The following is a 26,425-nucleotide window of genomic DNA, read 5'->3' on the forward strand; positions in this document are numbered from 1 at the left end:
GCTGGTGGAGGGGCCAGGGGTGTCTAAACACCCGTCTGTGGACAGGGCTGTCAGAATCACCCCAGGGGATCTTGGGTCCCACCTGAGAAGTTCTGATTCTGGAAACCTGGGGCAGGATTCTGGAATCCTGTTTTGTGAAAAGCTGAGAGAGTTCAAAGTGCAATCAGGTCCAGGAGCCACTGATTATGATGACATTATGTTTGCAAAGAGTAGGCATTCAAATAGCGGCTGTAGATCTTCCCACCATAGGCCTCGTTTCCAGTTTTCTGTGAAAGGGACGTCAATATTCCTTATTTGTAGTGAAAAGGGAAAAGAGGGAGGGGAAAGACAGGGAAACAAACCGTCTTGATTCTACTCACAGGAAAAGGGCTGAATAATCTGTATTGTATGCATACTATGGAGAATTAGGAGCTGTTAAGTAGAATGAGTTCAGGGGCACCTGGCTGGCTCAGTTGGAAGAGCATGCAACTCTTGATCTCGGAGTCGTGAGTTCAAGCCCCACGTTGGATGTGTAGAGATTACTTAAAAAAAATAAAAATAATAGAATGACGTAAATCTATCCTGTCCTCAGAGAGACTTCCAGGAAGTATTAACGAGAAAAGCAAATTTCAGATTTATCTGATTTTGTTATACACTGTAAAAACACTGGTATTTTACACTCCCCAGTAAATAGGTTTACATGCCTGTGGCAAAGGGTAGGAAACATTTGCCGTGGTTCATCGTGGAGGGTGGGAACGGAAGACAAGGGAAGAGAGATGATGCAGCCCTCGCTGCTGCTTGAGAACGCCAAGTTTTACCAAATCTTCCCAGTTTTCCAAGCGAGGTTGGGTATCTGGGGTCGTGAGCTTTCGCAAATTTTAAGCACTGGCAAATCATGAAAAGTCGTCTACGATGGAAAAAGAAAAATCACCCTTTGGGTCGAAGAAAACACCCATGGGACCATTTTGGATCCAGAGGCGACTTATTTCTAACTCATCCCCACCGTCTGGAAGGGTGTGTGCCAGGGAGAGCCCGGCGCGGGGGGCGAGTGGGCTTGCGCGGGACCGACAGCTTCGGAACCCCCACTTCTCCCAGCCCCTGGCTCTGGAGGCGGACATGGTCTCACGAGGCTTGTAAAAGGCCTGAGGAGTGTCTACAGGCAGCCCTCGCACCGCGCCTGCCGCCCCCGGCGCGAAGGCCTCCTCTCCGCCATCTTGGCTCCCACCCCGCGCCGCCGCTTCCTTCCGGATCAGAAGTTTCGCGCCAAATTGTCCGGCAAGCAAAATGGAGCCCGGAAGGAGGCCAGGGACGTGACGTCACTGGCCCACAGCCAATCCGCTCCAGCGGCCTGTCCGGAAGGTGGGGCTCGCGGGCGCAGAGCGGCCCAATCGCTGGCTGTGGAACCTCAGCGAGCCAATGGGGACGCAGCGGCCGCGGCGCCCGAACGCGGCGTCTCGTTTTTCCCGCGAAACTCGGCGGCGGTGCGTGGAGGTGCTGTTGTACCCGAGTCTGGGGGTTGTGGGGTCGTAGAGGTGAGACCGGGGTCGGGGGGTCTGCAGGTCTCAGCATCCGAGGGCGCTGCAGGGTGGGCAGGCGTTCTCGCCGGCGAGCTGGGGTCCCCCCGCCCCGCATTCGGAGCCGAGCCCACCCCCGCCGGCTCCAGCTGTTTGTCCCCGCGCCAGGCGCAGTCATGTCGGGTTTCGACGACCCCGGCATCTTCTACAGCGACAGCTTCGGGGGGGACACCGCGGCCGACGAGGGGCAGGCCCGCAAATCGCAGTTGCAGAGGCGCTTCAAGGAGTTCCTGCGGCAGTACCGAGTGGGCACCGACCGCACCGGCTTCACCTTCAAATACAGGTGCGGGCTGGAGCGGGACAGGAGGAAGGGGGGCACACAGACCCCTCCCCCCCCCCCAGTGTGGCGCCGACAGGGGTCGCACGTCATCACTCAGAGCCGGCTAGTGTCGTAGAGCACGAATGGGGGGACACGGGCCCAGAGAAATGAGGGAGCATGTCCCAGGTCCGAGGATCGGGGGTCCCAGCCGTACTTCATCCGGCCGCACCCTTGTGGCCTTTGGTTTTGTACGTGTTATACCTGAAGGTAACTTTTGAGTGGTCACCTGTTGAGTGGGCTCCTAACAGCCAGCTAGAGCTCCTAGGGTCCTTTGATTTTTTTTTTTTTTTTTTTTAAACCCATGACTTGTTTCTGGTCGTTTGCTTCTTGCTGTTTTTCCGTGTACTGTCTCTGATGTCTCCTAAACTCAAGTTCTCTATGGGTGTAAAAGGTGAAGATGGTAGTTAGGATTTACTTCATTCATGCAGTCATTCCGATTTGCAACTTCCATTGATCAGCACCTGCTGCGGGCCAGGCACTGTTCCCTGAACCTGCTCTTTGTCATTGTATAATCCGCGGCATCATGTCAGATCCTTGTAGGTCCAGCCTCTGTCCCTAGCACCTTAAAAGGCAGAGGTGGCTTTGTAGGTTCAGGCTTGGGCAGGACCAATTACTGAGTGACTTCCAAGTAACAGTCTCTCTGTGTCATCAGTAAATGGTGCCTCCCCCTATTCATGTACCAGCTGACATTGACCATCTGTGTGCCAAGCATTGTGCCAGCATTGAGGTACGAAGATGGAAAGGCCTATTGCTTACCCTTTAGGAGCTCTTAGGTCCGTGAAGCTTATAAGTCAGTGGGAGCAAGGCATAGAGGCCAAGAGACGAATTACAAAGTGACAGTTACCTCACAGGAGGACTATATGGGTGCCTGGGTGGCTCAGTTATTTGGGCGTCTGGCTCTGGATTTCAGCTCAGGTTGTGATCTCGAGGTTCATGGGTTCAAGCCCCACTTCGGGCTCTTTGCTGACGGTGCGGGACCTGCTTGGGATTCTCTCTCTCTCTCTCTCTGTCTCTCTGTCTTCTCCGCTGCTCGTGCTCTGTCTCTCTCTCAAAATAAATAAATAAACATGAAAAGAAATTAAAGGGAAAAAAAAGGAGGAATATAGAAGGAAGTTAGGGAGGGCTTCCAGAGGAGCCCAAATTTAACGCCTGCCTGAGAGAAGGGTTTCAGGTGTGGAAGGCATTCCTGAGAGGAGCAGTTGCATGCATGGGCAGAGAGGTAGGGGTGGCTTTTTATAATAGCAAGGGGTTTTTTGGGCCAGGGTGGTCATTTTGTGTGTGGCTCTGGGACATAAGGCGGGGGGGGGGGGGGATAAGGTCTGAGATGAGGCTGAGGAGAGGGCCCTGTGTGGGTCAGTGGTCCCTAAGTGTGTTTTGGGACGAGAGTCCCATAGGATGCTCTGTAAAAAGTGCATCTGGTGGTTGATAAGACGGACACAGTCTCTGCTGTCTCTGGGCTCCCAGGTTTGAGCTGTGTGTTAGGTTAGTCTCCAGGAGAAAGTAAAAGGCTCCAGGGAGTCCTGCAGTGAAAGAGCTGAGTCTCCCAGACCGACCTGTGCGTGCACACAACCCTGTGTTGGAGTGTTGAACTGTGCTTCGGCCGTCTTGTGGACCATCTCCACGGAACCTGTTTTGTTTTTTTTTTTTTTTTTTTGGGAGGATATGCCTCTGTCGGCAGCAGGGAGCCTCCGCGGGGTTCCGTCACAGAACCACCTGGAACTCGATGTGTATTTGGGAAGAGGAGGGGGCGGGCAGTGGTGGTGCTGGTGTGGGCAGATTTGGGGTGCAGGTGCGCCTCGGCCAGTGTTGGTCTCCTCTGCACCCTCCCCCTCCCCCACCCTGCCACCTGCCCACCGCAGGGATGAACTCAAGCGCCATTACAACCTGGGGGAGTACTGGATCGAAGTGGAGCTGGAGGACCTGGCCAGCTTTGATGAGGACCTGGCTGACTACTTGTATAAGCAGCCAGCCGAGCACTTGCAGCTGGTGAGTGGGACCCCGTGCCTGAACCTCCCCTCCCCGCTCCAGGGCCGGTCCTGCTCTGGTCGCCAACAGCTGTCTCCTTCCTCTTCAGCTGGAGGAGGCTGCCAAGGAGGTGGCTGATGAGGTGACTCGGCCCCGGCCCACTGGCGAGGAGGTGCTCCAGGACATTCAAGTCATGCTCAAGTCCGATGCCAGCCCGTCCAGCATTCGTAGCCTGAAGGTGGGTCCCCTTAGAGGCTGGTCCGAGGGTGGCAGTGGCTGCTGCATGGTGCACAGGGGCTTCAGGCAAAGGCAGATCTAAGTGCCAGCTGTGTGACCCTGGGCAGCTCACTCAACCTCTCTGAGCCAGTTTCCTCCTCTGTAAAATTAACTCATAGGACAAATGTTTACTGAGCTCCTTCTGTGGTCAAGGCATTGAGTTGGTTCTTGGAGAAATCACATTGAGCTAAACAAAAAGCTCTTGTGTGGGGTTTGTGTCCACCCGTGGGGTGTGGGGGGAGCCCTGAGTAAAGCAGTGAATATCACCCAGGGTGATTTTAGTTACCTATTTTTTTTAATGTTTATTTTTGGGAGTGAGCAAGCGTGCATGCGAGGTGGGGAGGGGCGGGGGGGGGGGGGATTCCAAGCACAGTGCAAAGCCCGACGCAGGGCTTGATCTTGAACTATGAGATCATGACCTGAGCCGAAATCAAGAGTCGGATGCTCAACTGACTGAGCCACCCAGGAGCCCCACCCGTGATGATTTTTGGATGTTCCTAAGTGCAGTGGAAGAAATCGGGGGGGTGGCCCTGTGGGAAAGACAGAAGGCTTCCCTGGTGGAGAAACATCTGAGTGGAGACTGAGCAGTGGGCAGACAGTTGGGAGAACATTCCAGGGAGGCAGAGGTACAGCCTGGACAAAGCCTGAGTGGTGAGGGGGGCATGGTATGTATGGTCAAGGCCATGTTGAAGGACAGCTGGCGAGGCTAAGAGTGATCGGGAAGCAGGAGGGGCTGGCATCTGAGGGGTTTATTTGTTTTAGTTGACAAATACTGAAGGCTGCTGTGCTCCACGTGTGGGCTAGACCCTCATGTGAACAGACAGGACTCGGTTCTCACAGAGCTTATGGTGGGAGAGACAGATACAGGACTTTGAGATAACTTCAGGAGCCGTGATAGGAGTCATGAAAGAAAGAGAAACGCGAATAAATATGACAGTGGCCAAGGGAGGTGGATGGCGGTCAGAAGAGGCCTCTCTCAGGAAGTGATGTTGGAGTGAGTCTGAGTGAGTCATAGTCAGCTGCGCGACAGCCCACGGGAAGAACATTCCAGGCTCAAGGAGAAGCAGGTGCAAAGGCACTGAGGTGGGGACAGTGGTATGCTTCAGGGAACAAGAAGGAACCAGTGTGGCCGGACCCCAGTGAACATGAGGGTTGAGGGAAGGAAGGGGGAAGGGAGGAAGAGGCCAGAGGGCCCGGGCTTTCCAGCCATGGAAACGCACTTGGATTCTGTATGGAGCGCGGTAGGAAAGCAGGGGGTGTTTAGGTATTCGAGTGGGCTGGTTCCATTGGCAAACAGTCCCTTTGGCTGCCACGTGGAGGACAATTTATAAAATTGGCAGGAGTGAGAGCCAGGGGAGCAGTGAGCAGGAAGTGATGGTCGTGACGTTAGTCGTTCCGTTACAGGGTGGTGGTTAGAATCTAAGGAGGTGATGCACTTGGCTGTACTCGGCATGCTCCGTAGTGGGGCCCAGATGTCACCCTTTTAGCTAATGGCACCTCCTCATCGTGCGTCGTACCCACAAGGCCATGCTCTGGTCTTTGCTTGACAGATCTACTCCACATCCTGCAGCTCTCTTGGGGGTCCCTGTCAAGCCGCCTTTGGCTGGCATGATGGCAGGTCTGTTCCCGAAGCAGGTCTGTGAGTTCTGGAGCTTGTCGGCTTTATCTATTCCCAGCACCAGGGAAGGGCTCCGTGACTATGTTTGGAATTAAACTCAGTATCACGCTTTTCTGTGGAAGCGGCATCGGACCTGTTTTGGGGGGCAGCTGTTTCATGAGGGAGGCAAGCCTCCACTTCCCCCCAGGGACACGCTTCCGACTGTCAGACTCATTGGAGAACACATTGAATGACCCACTTCAGGTGATGGGTTTCCTACAGTAGAGGAGGAGCCCTCTCTAGAAGGATCACTGGTCAGGGATGGCTCGGAGGGGCTGAGACTACCCCAGTCCTTCGGGATTCTGGAGTGCCAGGTGCCCGCGTCTTTGTAGATTGTTGTCTGAAAAACATGCTCTGTGGTGGTTCCAACAGTTCCGGTGTCCCCAGCTTGTGGTGGGCACATGTGGCCTTACGTAGCACAGAGGGGGCCAGCCTCTTTCCTTCTCCGCCTCCCATCTCCCAGGCTTTGGTGGAGGGGGTGCCAGCATGAACCTGTAGCCTGCCTGTCCCAGGAAAGCCACTGGGAACTGGAAGAAAAGATAGCGAAAGGAACTTTTAAAAAAAAATCTTTTTAATTTTGGGCTCCTGAGTGGCTCAGTGAGGTGAGCGTCCGACTTTGGCTCAGGTCATGATCTTGTGGTTCATGAGTTCGAGCCCCGCGTATGGCTCTGTGTTGACCGCTCAGAGCCTGGAGCCTGCTTCGGATTCTGTGTCTCCCTCTCTCTCTCTGCCCTTCCCCCGCTCGTGCTTTGTGTCTCTTACTCTCACTCTCAAAAATAAATATTAAAGTCCTTTTAGTTTTAATTTTTTAATTTTAAGGAAGCCTCCACCCAACGTGGGGCTTCAACTCAAGGCCCTGAGATCAAGTGTCACATGTTCTACTGACTCAGCCAGCAAGGTTCCCCTGAAAGGAACTTTTCTTGTTTTGTCTTATGGAAAATTACATATGGAAATGGAATAGTGTAATGAATTTCATATACCTTCACCTAGGTTTAGTGGTTAACATTTTGCCTTTGTTCTTTTTTTTCTCTCTTTTTTTCTTTTTTTGCCAAAGTACTTTGAAATAAATTCTAGAAGTGCCACTTTATCTCTCAGTACTTCTGCATACGTGAGAAAAAGATTTTCCCGTGCACTCTCTGGGGTCCCTGTCTCCCTTTAATCAACCTCCCTTTGGATGGCTCTCTTGCAGTCGGACATGATGTCGCATCTGGTAAAGATTCCTGGCATCATCATCTCGGCGTCTGGGGTCCGAGCCAAGGCCACCCGCATCTCCATCCAGTGCCGCAGCTGCCGCAACACGCTCAGCAACATCGCCATGCGCCCCGGCCTGGAGGGCTACGCCCTGCCTAGGAAGTGCAACACGTGAGTGGGCCTTGCGGGGGCCCCAGGGCCTTGTGCGGGGAGGGACATCTGAGTGGAGACGGGAAGGGTAGGGACCAGCCTGCAGCCCCTGCAGGGAGAGGGGCTGGGGCAGAGGCGTGCCCTGTGGGGGTGGTGTGGGCCGATGCGCTGGGGCTCAGGGCTGAGAACCAGGGGCCATGTCCTTCTCCATTGGTGAGTTCTGTGCCCACCGGGACGTCCAGACGACTTGTGCGGGGAACCCAGGGTTCGAAGGGCAAAGCACTCCAGGGGGATGAGTCTGGAGTCTTCTGAAGCAAACTGGCTTGGTGGGGCAGCCGGGCCAGCGACATAGCATGCTTGTTCATTTACATGTTGCCTATGACCACATTTGCACTGTAGAGACTGCGTGTGTGGCCTCTTGGCCCGTAACACCGAATGTTTACACTCTGGCTCTTACAGAAAATGATCTCCACCCCTGGTCTGAGGGCCCACGCCCTCTCTCAGGCTGCTCATTGGCCTCTGCTGGTCCCCCTCAGCTACCTGACCTAAGTGTCGGCAGTGCCCTGGGCTCAGTCATGCTCCCTTCTTCTGCACTCATTCCCTGAGTGGTCTCGGGCTTTAAGAATCATCCGCGTGCAGAGGACACTCACATGTGTCTCCCCTGAACTCCAGCGTCAGACCTGGTTGTGGGCGGGATGCCCCCGAGCCGGTGCCCAGGGGACACTGCAGATTTGAACCACACTGACCTGACCTCCATCCCACCCCCCAGATCTGTCCTTCCACAGCTCCCCTCCCCCGCCCCAGATGGGAGCCCCATCTTTTCAGGTGCCCAGGCCCAAGTGCTCGGTCTCAGAATGTTTCCGGGAAGTCCTTTTGGCTCTGCCCTTAAGATTGCATGTAGAGAACCAGACCTTTTCCTAACCTCCTGGGCATGTCTGTTGTCCTCTCACCTGGAGCGGTGAATCCCGGGCCCACCCTCATCTCTCAGTCTGTTCTCCACTCTGCAGCCACAGGTGACCCAGTCGTTTCCATGTCACCCAGAGACCAGCGCTGTCCTGGCCCGCACGGCCCTCCACAGCCCTCTCTGGCCTCGGTCCTCCCCCAACTCTGAGCCCAGCCTCGCTGCCTCCCTCCTAACACAGGGCCTTTGAACATGCTATTTCCTCTGCCCAGAACATTCTTTCCTCTGACCTCCACAGTCCACATTGTCACTTTTTCCATCAGCTTTCTCTTCTGTCCTCTCACAGAGGTCCTCCCCCAGGCCTCCAGCTTACACTGGGTGTGTGCGTGCCCAGTCACTCTCTTACCCACCGACTTCACGGCATGGAGCACTGCCTGTCGTCCTGTTACGGAGTCATTCGCTGGCTGGCTTTTGCTTCCCTGACTAGACCATAAGTTCATACGAGCAGGGACTCACTGCCACGTCCCTGGCCTGTAGAACTGTGTCTGGCACGTAGGGGGTGCTTTGCTCTAACGCCTCGGTAATAGTTGAACTGTGACTTCATCACGTGGAGGTGAATAGAGGCCTGGACCCTGAGGATGGTCTCCGGGTGCCCAGACCCTCACCGAGAGGTCCTGGGATTTGAGCGGGGGTTTCATAAGGTCACTGGTGATTTGGCTCCTCTACCTGTGGGGACCCCGAGACCCTCGTGGGGCTTGGAAGTGTGACCTGTCTGCAAGGGGGAGGAGCCGGGCCTAGAGCAGACCTCCCCGTTCCTCACCTGGCTCGTGGTACCCCACAGAGCTGCACTCCTTTTAAGGGCCTTGCCCCGCTGTTGCGGAGACCCTCAGCTTGCTGTGGACCAGAGCTTGTCACCGACTCCTGGGGTGGGCTCCCTGGGGTTTGGGTTCTCAGGGGAGCTCTGGTGACCCTTTCTCCTCCCCCTGTGCAGGGATCAGGCTGGGCGCCCCAAGTGCCCGCTGGACCCGTACTTCATCATGCCCGACAAGTGTAAGTGTGTGGACTTCCAGACCCTCAAGCTGCAGGAGCTGCCCGACGCGGTGCCTCACGGCGAGATGCCCAGACACATGCAGCTCTACTGCGACAGGTGACACGGGCTGGGGCTGGGGGCAGGGAGGGGCTCCCACCGGGGCGGCGGCCAGGCCGAGTCCCCAGCTCAGGTGCCGGGTGTGGCCGAGGGAGTGTGGTGGGCGGAGAGGGTGGCTCGGCATGGAACACCCCTTCGCTGGCACCCTGGTGCCTCCCGTGTTTCCGCTCGTCCTGTCCTCCCAGGGTCTGTGAGGGCGTGTAGCCCCTGCCGTGCGGGTGCTGGACCTGGAACCCCAAGAGGCCGACTGGCTCCTTGAGGGCTCTGGTTCTGGGTTTTTCCGGGGGGGTCCCCGCAGCCCTCGGAGCCGGGAGAGCCCCTGCCTCGCCTGCATCCCTGGCTCTCTGTTTACCCTCTTCCTTGGGTTTGCTGAAGGATCGGGAAGGAGGGGAGGGTGCTTGACTAGAGTCTGGTCCCCTCTCGGCCACCTGAGCGGAAGACTTGGCGACGTGATGGGGGTTCGTCACCTGGGCTGGTGCACCTGGGTGTGTGTGCAGGTGTCCTGTGCTGTGTGGTTTCCTGAGGTGTGGATCCACAGGTCTTGTTAGCTTCGTCAGTGGCAGTGGGACGTGTAGAGGTCAGACTCGAGCGAGTTACGTGAGTTGGCAAAGCCTCGGTTTGTTCATCAGGAAAACGGGCATAATGACGGTCCTGAATCTCTAGTTAAGCTGCTGGGAGATGGTAATTGGAAGATGCACGTGTTTAGCATAGTTCCTTAATACAAATTGAGTGTTTGTTGTTGATTAGGTTATTCTCCAAGCAGTCAGTAATCCAGACTCAAGCAGTGGTGTGTGGGAAGAAGGGCCTTAGAATCCTCTCAGAACAGTGACAGTGATGGTGACGCTCCTTGGTGGGATGTGACTCTTTCCCGCACAGAAAGCACTTTTGGGTTGTTTCCTCTCTTGATCCCGTGATATCGCTGCCCCCACCCCCCAAGCTCAGAGATGTGCGGTGACTTCTGAGTGGCAGGGTCCAGATGTACACCCCAGCGTCCCCAGTGCTCCAGCTCTGGCTGGAGGGGCTCGGAGACTGCCTTCTTCCAGCACCTTCGTTTTGAGAAGAGAACGTGGAAGTCGAGAGGCAAAACGAGTTGACGGAACGGAGCTCATGGGGCCTTGAAGAGGCAGAAGTGGGGGTGGCCCCTGCAGAGAGGCTGGAGGGCCTGCGGAGGAAGGCTTGGGGAGCCCGCGGCGAGTCTGACAGCAGATGGGGCTTGTGAAGGGGTGGGGAGCCAACACGGAGCCAGCTGGAGCCAGCTCAGGCGGGGAGGCCTCTGGTATAGATGATAAGGTGGACCATGAGTGTGACAGGGTGGGTGAGCGGGTCAGAGACCTCCCTGTCCCCACCAGGCTCTCATCTTTGTTTCTCCTTCTTCCCTGTTTCCTCAGGTACCTGTGTGACAAGGTCGTCCCCGGGAACAGGGTCACCATCATGGGCATCTATTCCATCAAGAAGTTTGGCCTGACCTCCAGCAGGGGCCGCGACAGGGTGGGTGTGGGCATCCGGAGCTCCTACATCCGTGTCCTGGGCATCCAGGTGGACACAGATGGCTCTGGTGAGTTGGCTTTGGGGTCCTGGCTGTGCTGCACTCTGGGCCGAGCCCCTGTCCTCTCTCCTCTGGATCATTGCCGGGCCTCCTGATTTCCCTGTCCCCACCCTTCCCAGCGGTCCCCAAGGGCGTCCGCGATCTAGCCCCCTAGCTCCTCAGAACCCGTTCCCCTCACTTACTGGACCCTGAGCACAGGCCGACTCCTGAGGGGCAGAACCGGGGTCTCTGCTCAGGCTTGTGGCGTCCCAGCTCTGAGGCCCTGCCCCGCAGGGCGCCCTGATCGGGCGGTGGGCTGGCCAGGGTCTCCCTCACGTAGCACTCACACACCCTCCCTCCCCGGCCCACCCAGGCCGCAGCTTTGCCGGGCCCGTGACCCCACAGGAGGAGGAGGAGTTCCGGCGCCTGGCCGCCCTGCCCAATGTCTATGAGGTCATCTCCAAGAGCATCGCCCCGTCCATCTTCGGTGGAACGGACATGAAGAAGGCCATCGCCTGCCTGCTGTTTGGGGGCTCCCGAAAGAGGTGGGGGTCTGGGTCCCCCCAGATCTTGGAGGGGATGAGTAACTTGGCCCCTACGAGGGTAGCTGCTGATGGTCAGGACTTGAATGTTCTTTCATTTTCCTGGGACCCTCAGCCTTGCCTGCTGCTCCCAGGCTCCTTCCCCATCAACCAGGCTTGCTGTCAGCTGGCTTGTGGTTCATCTGTGGTCTCCCGTTTCCTTGGCTGTCCGTGCCCTGGAGGCAAGCTGTCTCCCCCATTGCTACCATGGGCGAGGCTAGGGGACACGGCGGCTGTGAACGAGGGCCTCAGCCCGGAGCCCCTGGCTGCCTGCTGCTCTAAGGCTCGTGATACCCCGTTGGGGGGCCGACTGCCAGCCCTCCCCGTGACCAGCCCGAGTGCCAGCCTCGCCCACCTGCCCGTCCTCCCCCAGGCTCCCTGATGGACTCACCCGCCGAGGAGACATCAACCTGCTGATGCTGGGGGACCCGGGGACGGCCAAGTCCCAGCTGCTGAAGTTTGTGGAGAAGTGCTCTCCCATCGGGGTGAGTGCCTAGGGCTCACTGCTCTGCTTGGCCACCCCAGTAGGGAGGCAGGCTGCAGGCAGGGCTACCGGGTCCCCAGGACCCCTGGGGCAGCTGGCTTCCCGGAATCTCTTTCTCGTTCCTCTCGCCTGTGGTCAGGACGGCACAGAGGGAGGAGGAAGGGAACCAATGGGTGTGGGTCGGTTTGGGGCCGTGGGTGGAGTGCGGCCTGAGAGCACAGGCTCTGGATCTCTGCCTGGCCAGTAGCTGGCTGGTCACGGACCGCAAGCAAGTCACCTATTGTCCCCGAGACTGTTTATCTACCCACTGAGCCGTAATGTTGGTAATAATCACATGAAGATTAAGGGCCGGGCCCTGCTCGCAGTGCATTACGTAGATTTACTCACCTGACCTTCTGCTCGCTGCACAGTGGGTGTTGTGACCCCTTTAAGGAGGAGGAAACGGGTACAGAATAGCTCCGTCTTGCCCGGGGTCCCACAGCTAGTAAGTGCAAGCACAGGGATCTGACCCCAGGTGTGTGGTAGGCGGGGTGCTCTGTGCAGTGATTGGGGGTCTGGGGGCTCAGAGGGCGGGGATGGCCATCGTGGCCAGTGGGACAGGGCTGTGCCAGCGGGAGCTCTAGTCTGGATAGACCGGAAGTATGCCAGGGGCTCAGCCTGACAGGCACGTGTGCACTACAGCCATGAGCCGTAGGGGTGGGCTTACGTTTCTTTAAAAAAACAAAAATTTTTTTTAATGTTAATTTTTGGGGGAGAGAGACAGGCAGAGCACGAGTGGGGGAGGGGCAGGGAGAGAGGGAGACACAGAATTCGAAGCAGGCTCCGGGCTCTGAGTTGTCAGCACAGAGCCCGATACGGGGCTGGAACTCACGAACCGCGAGATGACCTGAGCCGAAGTCTGCTGCTTAACTGACTGGGCCCACCCAGGTGCCCCCAGTGGGCTGAAGTTTCTGGTGGCCATGTTAGAGAACTAAAAGGTTCAGACGAAACTAATCTTACTATTGTGTGTAGCTCGATGTATCTGAAGCGGTGTTGTTTTAGTTCGTAGCTTAACATAAAAAATGCAGTGGGATACTTCATATCCTTTCTTTTTTTAAGGGCTAAGTTTGAAATGGGTGCATATTTTACACCGTAAGGCCACCTGGGTTGGGACTTGCCACAGGGGCAGCATGTGGTACTTGAGTCTGTACAGAGATGACAGGGGACTGGGGCGGAGGAAGCTTCTCCTTGGGGGTCAGGCGTCCCTGTTCCAGCCCTGAGGCCACCTCGAAGTGTGTCCTTCATCTCTGGGTCTCCGTTTGCTCCTCTGTGAGCCGGGCCCCCGAGGGCCGGTTCCCAGGGCTGTGGCGGGACTCAGGTGAAGAGCGCGTGTGGACGCCCACCGGGCCAGACTGGTGCCGGGGCTGCCTTCCTGGCCCAGGGGAGGAGCTTGGGGTTCTGTCCTGGGCTCTGCGGCCGGCTTTGGTGTGTGAGCTTGAGCCAGCCCCATCAGTCTGGGCCCCGGCCTCACTGGGGTCAGAGCGCGGAGCTGGAGATGTGCGGGGCCCTGACCCCTCCCTTCTCCCTGCAGGTGTACACATCGGGGAAAGGCAGCAGCGCGGCAGGCCTGACTGCCTCAGTGATGAGGGACCCCTCGTCCCGGAACTTCATCATGGAGGGTGGGGCCATGGTCCTGGCCGACGGTGGGGTCGTCTGTATCGACGAGTTTGACAAGGTGAGTCTGATGGTGACGTGGCTGGCAGCTGGAAGGTGGAGGTGTGGCCTCCTGTGCTCAGACGGCACAAACCGCCTCTGACTTAGAGCCCGGTGTGGTCAGTCTCCGGGCCTGTTATCGAGGGAAGTAGTTTAACCTCTCTGAGCCTCCGTTTCCTCATCTGGAGAGTGGGTTCGTGGTCACTGGCGCGAGAGGTCTCCACGTTCCTGCCGTCCGCCTGGCATAGAGTTGGGGCTTGACTGGTAGCTGCTGTGGTTTTCCTGCTGCCCTGCTGCTCTCCTGCCCCCTCGCCTGGGCCTCAGACGTTCCTGTCCCACACAGATGCGGGAAGACGACCGAGTGGCGATCCACGAGGCCATGGAGCAGCAGACCATCTCTATAGCCAAGGTGCGCGGCCCCCGTCCGGCCTGGCCCGGCGTGCGTGGGGAGGGTGCTGGCCGGGGGCCGCTGTTCGCCAGGGCCTGTGCTGGCAGCAGCCGCCGGCCTGGGGTCGTGGGGCGCGTGTGCACGGACGCACGGAGGGGACGTGCCCCCGGGTTCTCGTCTCTGCCATCTGCTTCCCTCCCTCTCCCCTCAGGCTGGGATCACCACCACCCTCAACTCCCGGTGCTCCGTCCTGGCTGCAGCCAACTCTGTGTTCGGGCGCTGGGATGAGACGAAGGGGGAGGACAACATCGACTTTATGCCCACCATTTTGTCCCGCTTTGACATGATCTTCATTGTCAAGGACGAGCACAACGAGGAGAGGGACGTGGTGCGTTTGAAGACGGCCAGGGCCACAGGGCGCACAGGGCCGGGTCCAGCCAGGGCTGCGGTTCTGGGGGAGGGTCACTGGGGCTTGGCCCAGAGTCCTGAGCATCAATCCGACTTGCCCGTAAGTGGGCAGCCCAGAGGGGTGGCTGTGGCTTACAGAGAACACTGGACTGGGGGTCCAGTCCTGCCTCCTGTGTGTGCTAGGCTGTGCGGTTTGGGTCAATCATTCCCTCCCCAGGCCTCAGCCCCTTGTATACGAAACAAGGAAGTTGACCTCTGCAAATAATAGAAGCCCGGCTCTGGCCAGGACGTCTCTGGAAGAAAGTAGTGGCTTATGTAATGGGCAAGCCTAAGGGTGTGGGGCTCAGCTGCATCCGGGGCCCCGTGGTCAGAGTTCTCTGCTTCTGCCTCTGCTCTCCCTCCCTGCTGGAGGCTTGTACTCAGGCAGATGCTCTCCTTGTGGCCGATACGGCCCTGGCAGCTCTGTGATTTTGTCTGGTCAGCTCACAGACCCTGAGGAAAGGGGGGCCTCCTCCTTTCCACGAGGTCTGGCCCTACCAGCTCCTCCTTCCTGCCTGCTCAACTTCTGTGTTGGGATCCAGGCTGGGGAGGGCCTGTGGGCTGACCCAGTGTCCCCTCTGCCTCCCCAGATGCTGGCCAAGCACGTCGTCACTCTGCACGTGAGTGCACTGACCCAGACCCAGGCTGTGGAGGGTGAGGTCGACCTGGCCAAGCTCAAGAAGTTCATTGCCTACTGCCGAGCGTGAGTCCTAGGCATGGGCCCTGCAGGAGTGGGGTTGCCTGGCTCTCCTAGGGTGGGAGAGACCCTGGGCCTGCTTCTTACGAGGGATTACAAGAAGGGATGCCTTCTTACAAGTGAAGCCCTCCTGAGGGTTCTGGCTAGGTTCCTTTCTGAACTCGCACAGGTCACTCGGCGGCTTTTGGCTTACGTTGCCACATCTCTAAAATGAGGTTGTAAAAATCACAAGGTCTTTGAAGATCAGCTCGACTCTCACACGCAGGGAGGCGGTGCAGTGTGGACATCGCGCACACGGGCTCTGGGGCACGTCCGCCCCACCGTGTGACCTTGGGCGAGTCAGTTGCCCTCTGAATCTCCCTTTTCCTGGACTGGTGTTGCCTAGTGTTTTTGTAATGACGGCACAGGTGATTAAGTGCTTGGCAGAGTCCCTGCACCGAGTCAACATTCAGGAAATGGCAGCTGAGACTTTTATTCCTGTTTTCTTCACAGCCGGCCAGTAACTGTAATCCTACATACAATAATTACCCTGTGCCGGGTGTTCTCTGAGTATTTCACATGTAAGCGAACTTTAGCCCTGTCTCTAAACCTTTGAGGGACCATAGGAATCCATTTTACTGGGGCTGCGGCTAAGAAGCTGAGGGAAGGAAAGGTTAAGTAGCTTGTCCAAGGTCCTGAGTGGGAGGTAGGAGAGCAAGGATTTGAACCCAGGTACGTGGCTCCAGGGGCTGTGCTGTTAGCCACGGTGTGGAGATGCTGGACGTAAGCCTCAGTGGCCTCTTGTTGGGGGTAAAACCTGAGGGTGGAGGAGTCTTCAAGAGCCCCTCCGATGGGAGGGGAGCACTGTAGTCGGGTAGGTCCCTCAGTTCCCCCCTACCCACCCTTGGAGTGACGGAGTGGCACAGTGACTCCCGTCCTGGGTCCTTGTCACAGTTCTGAGCTCCTGTGGCCCCGTCCTCAGAGGCTCGGGCCCCAGCTGTGAGGCTTGCCCCATCCTGACGCCAGGTCCTTGGTGGCCTTGGGGAGTCGACCCCTCCCTCCTGGCTCTGTCTTCTCACCCTCAGGATGAGGGTTGCCTTAGGTGATCTGAGTATTCCCCTGAATCTGTGACTGTCACTTGCCTGGGCAACATGGTGGGTGCCCCAAGAACCCTTCCTGGCCTCGTGTCAGCTGCTCCCCACCATCCTGCAGGAAGTGTGGCCCCCGGCTGTCGGCAGAGGCCGCAGAGAAGCTGAAGAACCGGTATGTCATCATGCGGAGCGGAGCCCGGCAGCACGAGAGGGACAGCGACCGCCGCTCCAACATCCCCATCACCGTGCGGTGAGCGGGCACGGGAGGGCCAGGCCCAGGAGGGCTGCACGGGCCTCCTCGGTTTCCAAAGCAGGCTGTGCCTCACAAGCCAGGGCTGGGGGCCCTTGCTCACCGCACGGCGCAGGCCTGTACTGAGGGCTGCAGGTCAGGGAGGCTTTTGGGAGTGTGAACCCTCACGGTATGTACTTCTTGGCCTGTTTTAAGGTTGAGAAGACCTGGGACCCTGTTTTCTTGAATTTTGTCTGGTTTCCCTCGTTGCAGGGCAGCGTGAGGGAAAGGGAAGGGTCCAGTCATGGGAGTTTAAGAGACCTGGGTCCTAGACTCTGGCCGACTGACTGCAGGGAAATGGCTTTCCTTCTCTGGATCTCAGTTTTCATGGTTAACTCCTCATTTTTGTGAAATTATACAGTAGAAGATAGTGATGAAGAGTTTGACCCCATCTCATCTGAATCCTGTCTCTAGCACTGATTAGTTAGAAGTGATTTTGTTTGTATGTAATGGAAAATACAAACAGAGTAAATAAATTGGAGTTTATTTCTCTCTCACGTGTAAAAATGTTAGAGGGTGGGTGGTCCAGGACTGATGCGATGACTCCTCAGAGTCGTTGGCAAGTGGGGCTCTTTCATGCTTACCCTTATCCTCCTAGTCTAAGATGGCTGCTGGAAGTTAGCCATCACCTCTGCATTCCAGGAGACAGGAGAGGCAGGAAAAGAAGGGCCCATCTTTTAAGGACATTTCCTGAAATTCCCACAAAATGTTTGAACTTCCATCTTCTTGGCCTACGTTAGTCACATAGACACATGTAGATACCAGAGAGGCTGGGAAATGTCAAATTTGAGCTGGGTGCCACATGCTGGAGTAAAAATTGGGGTTCCATTTCTTTGATGTGTATTTAATTTTGAGAGAGAGCCGAGACTGAGCACGAGTGGGGGAGGGGCAGAGAGAGAGGGAGACACAGAATCTGACGCAGGCGCCAGGCTCCAAGCTGTCAGCCCAGAGCCCGATGTGGGGCTCGAACTCATGAACCATAAGATCATGACCTGAGCCAAAATCGGACGCTCAATTGACGGAGCCACCCAGGCGCCCCTGGGGTTCCGTTTCTGAGGGTCGTGGGGACCGCAAGCAGTCTCCCCCGTAGTCTGACACCTTGGGCAGGCACCTCCCTGATGCGGTGCTGGGACAGGGGCGGGGGGTGAGCTGAGTCCCCGCCGCGTCCCCTTGCTCCCACGCAGGCAGCTGGAGGCCATCGTGCGCATCGCCGAGGCCCTCAGCAAGATGAAGCTGCAGCCCTTTGCCACGGAGGCGGACGTGGAGGAGGCTCTGCGGCTCTTCCAGGTGTCCACGCTGGACGCTGCCTTGTCCGGCACCTTGTCAGGTGAGCAGGCGCAGGGACCCGAGCTGGGGGGGGGGGGGGTGGCCACAGCCGGGAGGCCCGGAGCATGTGTCGCGTCTGTGCCTTTGCCGAGCATCTCCGAGCGTCCTCCCGGCGGTGAGCCCCCGTTCCCAGTTCCGCCCCGGCCACTTCCTTCCACGATGACAAGCGGTGGCTTCTCTCCACACCCTTGGACACACTCCTCTTGACCCAGTTAATTAGGAAGAACTGTCATCTTGTCCTCATCTGAGAACGATGGCACTCCTTGTGAGCTCGTAACCGTTCTGAGTGCTTCCAGAACTCTTTCCCGTTTACTTCCAGCTGTCCCCACATCCCCCCCACCCCCCGAGAAGCCAGGCGGGGCACTTAGAAATAAGACAGGCATTCAGAGGCCTTTTCATGGTGCCAAGGCTGGCTGTTCGTTAGCTGGAATGCAGGTCTCGACCCGGAGGGCAGTGAAGGTCAAACTGCTATAAGCCCTACAATCTGCTTCAGGCTCAGTCTTTGAACAGATTGTTCTGGATCACTGACTGTGCCAGACTCTCCTGGGAGTAGATTCATTCCTTCACCGAGCAGGGTGTGGTGTTTGTCAGGCGTTGTTCCAGGTGCTAGGGGTGTAGGAGTGAACAGATCTCGAAGTCCTTGCCGTGTGGGCCTCATTTGAGATGGGGAGAGACTCGACAAAGGCAGATAGATGGGGTTCAGGCAGTCAGAAGTGCCCTGGGCTGCGGGGGCGGGGGGGGGATCCTGGCAGGCCGGATATGTTGGAGGAAGATGGTCTGGAGGGCTTCTCTGAGGAGGTGACGTTATTCAGGAGTGGTGTGAAAAGAGGAAATAAGGGCAGGGGGAGAGGACACTGTAGGGAGAGGCTGAATGCCACGCCTCCAAGGAGGGAGCAGGCTTGGCATGTTCAAGGGTGAGTGTGGCTGGTGCCTTGGGTGGTGTGAGGGGCTCGATCGCCCCCACCCTCCCCTTGGTGAAGACTCAGTCTCTGCCCTGGAGGGGATTCCCGTCAACATGAGAAATTTGCCTATGGGGGCTCTTGGGTTTGCTGATGGCCAGAGGTCAGGTGTGCTTTGGGACAGTGAGGTTTGAACCGGGCATCGTAGGCTGCGTGCGTAGCAGTTTGCCTTGCAGATCCGTTTCATCCTGGAGCCCAGTGGCTCCGCTGACCGTGCCCCACCCTCTCCGCAGCTGACACCCCAGGGCATCTGTAGGCCTTGGTGCCCTGCAGCAGCCTGGTGCTTGCCCGGGCCCCTTGGGGCACCTCACAGCCGTGGTCTCCGGGCAGCCTGCCCTCCCTCCGTGGGGCTCTGGTGGGTTCGGCTCTCTCAGATCTGCTCCTCCAGGAACTTTGTCCCTGCTGCCTGACCAGCCGGGTGGGGTCCAGGTATTACGGGCTCTGTCTCCAAGTCCGCTCACGTCCTTCCTCAGAGCCCTCCCCTGGCCGTTCCCAGAATCAAAGCAAAACCCGTGCCATGGCCTAGGGCCCCCAGGACCTGGCCCCTGGTCGCCGGTCTGGCCACGTCCCTGGTCTCTGGACAGGGTTTCGAATGAAGTCGGGTTTCTACCCCTGTGCCTTTGCACCTGCCAGTCCGTCGCCTGGAGCACCCTTCCACACAGGTGTGCTGTGTCCCCTGACTCACGGCTGTGTCCAGCCATCTCCACGGGCCCGTGCTGTCCCCCACGCACCGTTCCCCGGCCACCCTTTCTTGGCTCAGGGGCCCTGTCCCTTCAGGTCTCCCACCACGAGCAGACTGAGGTCTCTGGTGCCCCGTCCCCACCTGCCCGTCTCTCTCTGCCCACAGGGGTGGAGGGCTTTACCAGCCAGGAGGACCAGGAGATGCTGAGCCGCATCGAGAAACAGCTCAAGCGCCGCTTTGCCATCGGCTCCCAGGTGTCGGAGCACAGCATCATCCAGGACTTCACCAAGCAGGTAGGCCCTCCCGTGGCCTGGGGGGGGGGGCGGGGGGGGCTCCCGCGGGGGGGTGGCTCCCGCGGCCTGCCTCCCACCCGCCCGGCACCTGTGTCCTGTTGCTCAGCTGACAGGCCTGGGTTGGGGATGGGGATGAGGTGGCTCTTCCTCGCCCTGGACCTGTTCCTGTCATTCATCCCCTAGAGACGGGCTCAGTCTAGGGCAGGGGTGGTCTTCTGTCCCATCAGGGGAGAGGACGGGGGGCGGCTGGTGTTCTGGTACAACCACACCCAGGCTCCCCCAGCACCTCCCGTGTATCTCTGCCCTCGCTGCCTGGCTTTTGTGGGGTGGGGAGGGGCAGAGTCAAGAGGGGGAGTCTCCAGTTCATGGAGGACGACGTTCGAGAACCCAGAGAGGAGTGGGGCCTTCTGGGTGCTGTGGAGAACTTGTGGTCTTTTTTTTTTTTTTTTTTTTTTTTTTACATTTCTTTCTTTTTGAGAGAGACAGAGCACAAGCTAGGGAGGGGCAGAGAGAGAGGGAGACACAGAATCGGAAGCAGCTCCAGGCTCTGAGCTGTTAGCACAAAGCCTGACACAGGGCTCGAACCCACGAACCGTGAGATCATGACCTGAGCTGAAGTCGGACGCTCAACTGACTGAGCCACCCAGGCGCCCCAACTTGTGGTCTTTAAAACCACAGGAACAATCCACGCCTTTCTGATTTCAGCTCCTCTTAACATAACGTCATGTCGTTTGAATCTTAGAGCAGTTTCACGCAGCAGGTGGTACCACGCTCGTTCTATATGTGAGCAGACTGGGGCTTAGGGAGGTTTAGGGGGTCAAGAGCTTGGGTTCTAGAGTCAGGTGGACTCCGTTCAAGGCCCAGGTCTGCCACTTAATTGCTGTGTGACTTTGAGCACGTGACTTAGCCTCTCTCTGCCTCAGCTCCTGGCCCGTAAGATGAGAGTAATCACAGTACCGGTTGCGTGGGGCTGTTGTGGGGGTGGAGTGAGTTGAGGTACGAAGACTAGAACGGTGTCTGGCACGTAGTAGAGTTCAGGAGGTGTGAGCCCTTCGCCGGAGCCAAGGAGATGGGTGTGAAGGCCTTTGATAAACCGGAAGTTCTCTGTGAGCGGGGGGGGGACACGTGGGGTCCCCTCTGGAGGCACGCTCCTGCATCCAGCCTTGCGTCCGCAGAAATACCCGGAGCACGCCATCCACAAGGTCCTGCAGCTCATGCTCCGACGGGGCGAGATTCAGCATCGCATGCAGCGCAAGGTCCTCTACCGCCTCAAGTGAGCCCTCGCGGCCTCGGACTTGCCCGTGCCTCCCACACGGCCCGCGCCTCCCGCACGGCCCGCACCCCGAACGTCACTGCCCTCCGCCTCCCTGCTGCCATCTTGAACTTCCCACGCGCTCTCCAGCTGCCCTGGAGGAAGGAGTGTCCCCCCTGCCTTGCCGCCTCCGGGCGCCTGCCTCTGGCGCAGGTCCAGGAGGCGTGCTTTTGGAGTTTGTTGAAATAATAAAGCCACGGTGCGTTTGGATGTCTCTGGGCTTCTGCACTGGGTAGCCCGTCCCCGCCCCCACCTTGCCCTGCAAACCAGCCTTGGAGCCAGACCGAGCGGGACATCTGACCTGCGTCCGCCCCTCAGGCCCTTGGGCAGCGCCCTTCCCTTTTGTGCTCCGGGTTCTTGAACTGCTCGCCAGCCGGCAGCGGTGAGAATCCCACCAGATCCGGATCGTGTGGAGGGCTCCGGGGGGGTGCGCAAGATGGGCTCTGCTGCTCCCCAGAGCCTGTGGGGGCACGGGGGCCATGCTCCTGCCTCAGGCCCGCCCAGTCCCCACACCTTTCTGTGCCTCAGTGTCCGGACCGTTAAGGGCTGACGTTAGCACGTGCTTTGCAGGGTTGTGTTCAGGATAATGACAGCGAGGTGCTCAGGGAGGACGGGGCAGTGCGGTGAGACGCCAGTGGCTTTTGGGATTCGGGGACCTGGATTCCCACAGGCCTTAGAGCAAAGTGGCTGAGAGTGGAGGTGCCAGTGTTGTGTGCACTGGTTTGCTCCCCGCGGGCTCCCCGTAGCTGTGTGGCCTTGGCTGAGGCAATCGACTTCTCTGGGTCTGAGGATACGCCTTTTGCCGTTTCCTTTTTCTGGGGCGGGGTCACCACAAGTAGTTAATTTTTGTGTGTGTGTCATGGGAACTTCAATTTTAGGTTGCATGAGCGGGGGAGGGGCAGAGGGAGAGAGAATCTTAAGCAGGCTCCATGCCCCGCGCAGAGCCCGACACGATGCTCGATCCCACGATCCTGGGATCATGACTTGAGCTGAAATCAAGAGTCAGACCCTCAGCGGAGCCACCCAGGCATCCCTGGGATGGGAACTTGTAAGATCTCTCTTGGCGACTTTGAAACATTATAAGACAGTATTAACTGTGGTCCCCATGTTGTGCGTTACCTCCTCATGGCTAACTGACTAGCAAGTACGTACCCCTAGACCCCCTTCACCCATTTGCCCACTCTCCACCGCCCACCTCTGGCAACCGCCCATCTATTCTCTGTGTCTCTTGAGGTGTTTGTTTTGTTTTTTTGTGTTTTTTGTTTTTTTTTGTTTTTAAGACTCCATGTATAAGTGAGGTTATACAATATTTTTCTTTGACTTCCTTTTTTATGGCTGGATAGTGTGTGTGTGTGTGTGTGCATACACCTCGTTTTCTTCATCCATTTTTCCGTCAGTGGACGGATTCCATATCTTGGAATTAGGTCCAAGGTCGTTTTCGTATCTTGGCTGTTGTAAATGTTGCAATGAACCTGCTGGTGCTAGGTCTTTTCAAATTGGTGTTTTCATTTCCTTTGCTAAAAAATTGGTGTTTTTATTTTCTTTGTGTAAATACGGAGATACTGACAAGTGGAATCGCTGGGTCTTATGGTATTTCTAGTTTTAGCCCCGCGGTGACTCTCTCTGCTGTTTGCCGCGGTGGCTGCCCCAGGTTACATTCCCAGTGGTGCCCGAGGGCTCCCTTTTCTCCACTTCTCGCCAACACTTGTTATGTCTTGTGTTTTTGAGACTAGCCATGCTGGCAGGTGTGAGTGACGAGCTCGTTGTGGTTCTGATTTGCATTTATTTCCCTGACGGTCAGTGATGTTGAGCATCTTTTCATGTGTCTGTGGGCCATCTGTATGTCTTTGGAGCAATGTCTCTTTAGATCTTCTGCCCATATTTTAGTTGCATTATTTTGCTGTCCAGTTACCTGAGTTCTTTATATATTTTGTTTTTTATTTATTTACTTTTATTTTTTTTAACTCTATTATTTTTTGCGAGAGAGACAGAATACAAGCGGGGGAGGGGCAGAGAGAGGGGGAGACAGAATCTGAAGCAGGCTCCAGGCTCTGAGCTGTCAGTGCAGAGCCCGATATGGAGCTCGAACCCACGAACTGTGAGATCATGACCTGAGCCGAAGTCATATGTTTAACTGATGAGCCACCCAGGTGCCCCTATATGTTTTGAGTATTAGTCCCTTATTAGTATGCAATCTGCAAACACTTTCTCCCATTCTGTGAGCTTTTTGTTTTGTTGATGGTTCTCTTCTCCATGCAGAAGCTTTTTAGTTTGATGTGGTCCCTTCACCTCTTTGTTCTACTTTTGTTGCCTCTGCTTTTGGTGTCAGATTTAAAAAGTCCTCACCAAGGCCCATGTCCAGAAGTTTCCCTGTTTTCTAAGGCCTTGTGGCTTCAGGTCTTTCTTCCTTCTTTAACCCATTTTGAGTTAGCTTGTGTGGTATGAGATAGTGGTCCAATTTCTTTTGCACATGGATCTCCAGTTTTTCAGCACTGCTGCCTGGAGAGACTGTCCTGTCCCCATCGCATGTTCTTGTCTCCTCTGTCCTGAACTAATGGACCGTGTATGCCTGGGTTTATTTCTGGACTCCCTGTTCTGTCCCATTGGCCTGTGTGCACCTGAATTTAGCATCAGTGAGCTGGAAGTCATAGGATTCAGCACCGCAGGTTGTGAGGTTTGAATGGTAGAAAGCACGAGTAACAGCAGTATCGGAGAAAATCAATAGTCCTCGTTGTTTGTCATTATTTTGCTTAATACCGTAATACCAATAAAAGGGTATAGTTCGTAAAATTCACGAAAAATCCACGAAATAAGATATTTGCCACTTAAGATACATTTAGGAATGCAGAACCTCAAGCAAAGCATGAATTCAGAAATGCATTACACATTTCATTCTATTAAATTACTAGCAGATACAGTGTCTAAAAATAAGCACCATGTTAAAACGAAGACCGCCGCGAACTGAAAGTCCGATTATACGATCTTCCTAAAACCCCGACCAGGAAACCTGTGTGCGTCAGTGTGGTCACTGTTGAGTCACTCATGTACTTACCTGTGGCAATTTCCAGCCGCTTACAGCTCTTTCCAACTGCCCGGTTCCAGGAAATGGAGGGATGAGAGACGCTCAATCAGTTTTCCTCTGATTCACTCCTGCTCAAAGCCCATTTCTCCTTGGGTAATTTGGAGAACTTCTGAAGAGCTCTTTGTCGCCTGGTTCGGACGCCCATCTTCTGAGAGCATCGCGAGCGCTTCCAGATCCTCTGCTCCTTTCATCTTGTGCAGGGGGAGACGCGAGTGTTGGCAGCATCCGCTGCAGACCCGAGCCTTCTGTTCTTGTGTTTGGGGGTGCGGGAGGCAGGGTGAGCTTTAACCCTGCCGCCAGGGCTCGCGTTTCTGGGAGGGGGAGAGGGATCTCTCTCCAGGGAGCGCATTCACTCGGGGTCTCGGCCGTGATGGATGGTGCCCCATCAGCGGGGACTGCAGGGTGGAGGCTCTGTCATCCCACATCGTCAGCTGGGATGCACTTAAGCCCCTGGCAGTTGTGGATGTGGGCACCGTGGTCACCTCTTTTATAGATGGGGAAACAGGCTCAGAGTCCCGTGTCACAGCGAGTGAGGGCAGGGTCAGGATTCAAACCTGGCTGTGCTCTGAACCCCCCATGTCACTCTCCAGCAGCCCCTCCCCAGGCAGGCCCCGTGCTCGGGCTGAGCGGGGTGCCGGGGCAGACACGGTTCTGGCCTGGAGGAGGTGCTGGTCCAGGGGGAAGAGTGCCCTGGCATAGTCCCCGTCCCCGGCGATGTGGCACGGCAGGCACAGTATGGAGGGACCGAAGCGGGTACTGGCTTGGCTGTGACTGGGGAGGGCGGAGCAGGGCTCAGGTGGGTGGGCACAGAGGGAGTCCCACGGAGGGAGCAGCAGGGCCTGGCGCCATGAAAATCCTGGGGGCGTCCGGGGAGCCCCCGAGCCTCCACAAAGACTGAAGGGTGAGGAGGGAGGCAGCCGGGATCTCCTGTGGCTGGCTGGGGTGGGAGGCTGTGCAGGCTGCCCGGAAAGGAGCACCCAGGCTGGGAGTCAGGGCCGGGCCGGGTCTCCGTGAACTCCGGGGAGAGGGATCCTAACCCGGGTGGGGGCTCCGCTCCCACTTGCCCCAGCCCGCTGCGGGTGTGGCCCTCTCCCTCCCCTGGCCCTCCGTGGGCTGTTCTGTGGACACCACGTGGTGCGGGCGGCTGCATCTTCGGTTTTGGTTCCTCTTTTCTCATCCATAGAAAGGGGGTGCCAAGAGTCCTCCCCCCCCAGGAGGGCTGTGAGGGTTAGCTGAGGTGACAGATGTCCATGCAGTCAGTCCCTTCAGGCACAGAGCTGCTCCTGGGAGGGCTGGAACTTCTCAGATCACCTTTTCCTGCCCTGATGACTCCAGGCCTCTTTGGGCGCCCCTCCCCCCGACTCCACCCCCGGCTTCTGTGCCTCTTGTCCCTTCTATTCCCACTAAGGGAGCCACCCTGTCCCCCGTGTCCATGAGGAGCGACCGGAGGAGCATGCTTGTCATTTAGTTCTTCTGCCTGTTGGTTTGGAAACTTAGTTTTTTGTTTCCTAGATCTTGTTTTATTTTTAAGAGTTTATTTACTTTTGAGAGAAAGAGAGCAGGGGAGGGACAGAGAGAGGGAGACAGAATCCCAAGCAGGCTCCACGCCGTCAGCACAGAGCCTGATGTGGGGCTTGGTCCCATGAACCACGAGATCATGACCTGATCCGAAATCAAGAGTCTGACACTTAACCATCTGAGCCACCCAGACAACTTAAGATTTCATTTTTAAAGTAATCTCTACACCCAATGTAGGGTTTGGACTCAACCCTGAGATCAAGAGTCACATGCTCTCGGGGCGCCTGGGTGGCTCATTCGGTTGAGTGTCCGACTTTGGCTCAGGTCATGGTCTCACGGTTCACAAGTTTGAGCCCAGTATCAGGCCCTGTGCTGACCGCTCAGAACCTGGAGCCCGCTTCTGATTCTGTGTCTCCCTTTCTCTCTGCCCCTCCTCTGTTTGCACTCTGTCTCTCGCTCTCTCAAAATAAAATTAAACATTGAAAAAAAAAAGTCACACGCTATCCTGACTGAGCCACTCGGGCCCCCTGGAGACTTAGACTGTTTTCATTGCCCTCAGTCACGTATTGTTAGGTTTCTACCCACAGTTGGCCCCTGGTTCCTAACGATAGGAGGCTTAAGCCACTGCGGAGACCCGAGGTAACTCGACGCTGTCCTCACTGGGCCTGCTCATCTGTGCCCACCAGATCACAAATCTTACAGAGCCCATGTACTTATAAACCCAATATTATAAAGGAAGGTGTAAGAGGATGATACCAGTTTGGGTTTTTATACATTGGAAACACAGGTGGCCCACACTTGAAATGGGTTATTTCAGAGAAGTGCTCACAGGTACCGGCCTAAAACCCGTTCTCTTGTCTGTAAGAAACAAGACCACCAAAAATACTGGATTTAAAAAAATGCAGAAGACAAGTCTTCCAC

The 26,425-nt window shown here is 56.7% G+C and overlaps 1 protein-coding gene across 1 annotated transcript; it reads left to right on the forward strand.

Moving 5' to 3' along the window:
* Positions 1–1,410: 1,410 nt before the first annotated feature.
* MCM5 (minichromosome maintenance complex component 5) lies at positions 1,411–21,114 on the forward strand. Its single transcript, XM_047066692.1, has 17 exons — positions 1,411–1,511; positions 1,662–1,836; positions 3,732–3,858; positions 3,947–4,075; positions 6,960–7,132; positions 9,004–9,159; positions 10,548–10,714; positions 11,058–11,229; positions 11,639–11,750; positions 13,320–13,463; positions 13,785–13,850; positions 14,041–14,217; positions 14,867–14,979; positions 16,165–16,293; positions 17,517–17,659; positions 19,465–19,592; positions 20,768–21,114. The coding sequence occupies exons 2-17, from the start codon at positions 1,670–1,672 to the stop codon at positions 20,867–20,869; spliced, it is 2,205 nt and encodes a 734-aa protein (XP_046922648.1). The 5' UTR covers positions 1,411–1,511; positions 1,662–1,669; the 3' UTR covers positions 20,870–21,114.
* The last annotated feature ends 5,311 nt before the right edge of the window (positions 21,115–26,425 follow it).

This window comes from Lynx rufus, unplaced genomic scaffold (genome assembly GCF_022079265.1).
Source record: "Lynx rufus isolate CCGP_SWC_20201006 ecotype Redwood Valley unplaced genomic scaffold, mLynRuf1.p SCAF_7, whole genome shotgun sequence".
In the NCBI taxonomy this organism is placed as follows: domain Eukaryota; kingdom Metazoa; phylum Chordata; class Mammalia; order Carnivora; family Felidae; genus Lynx; species Lynx rufus.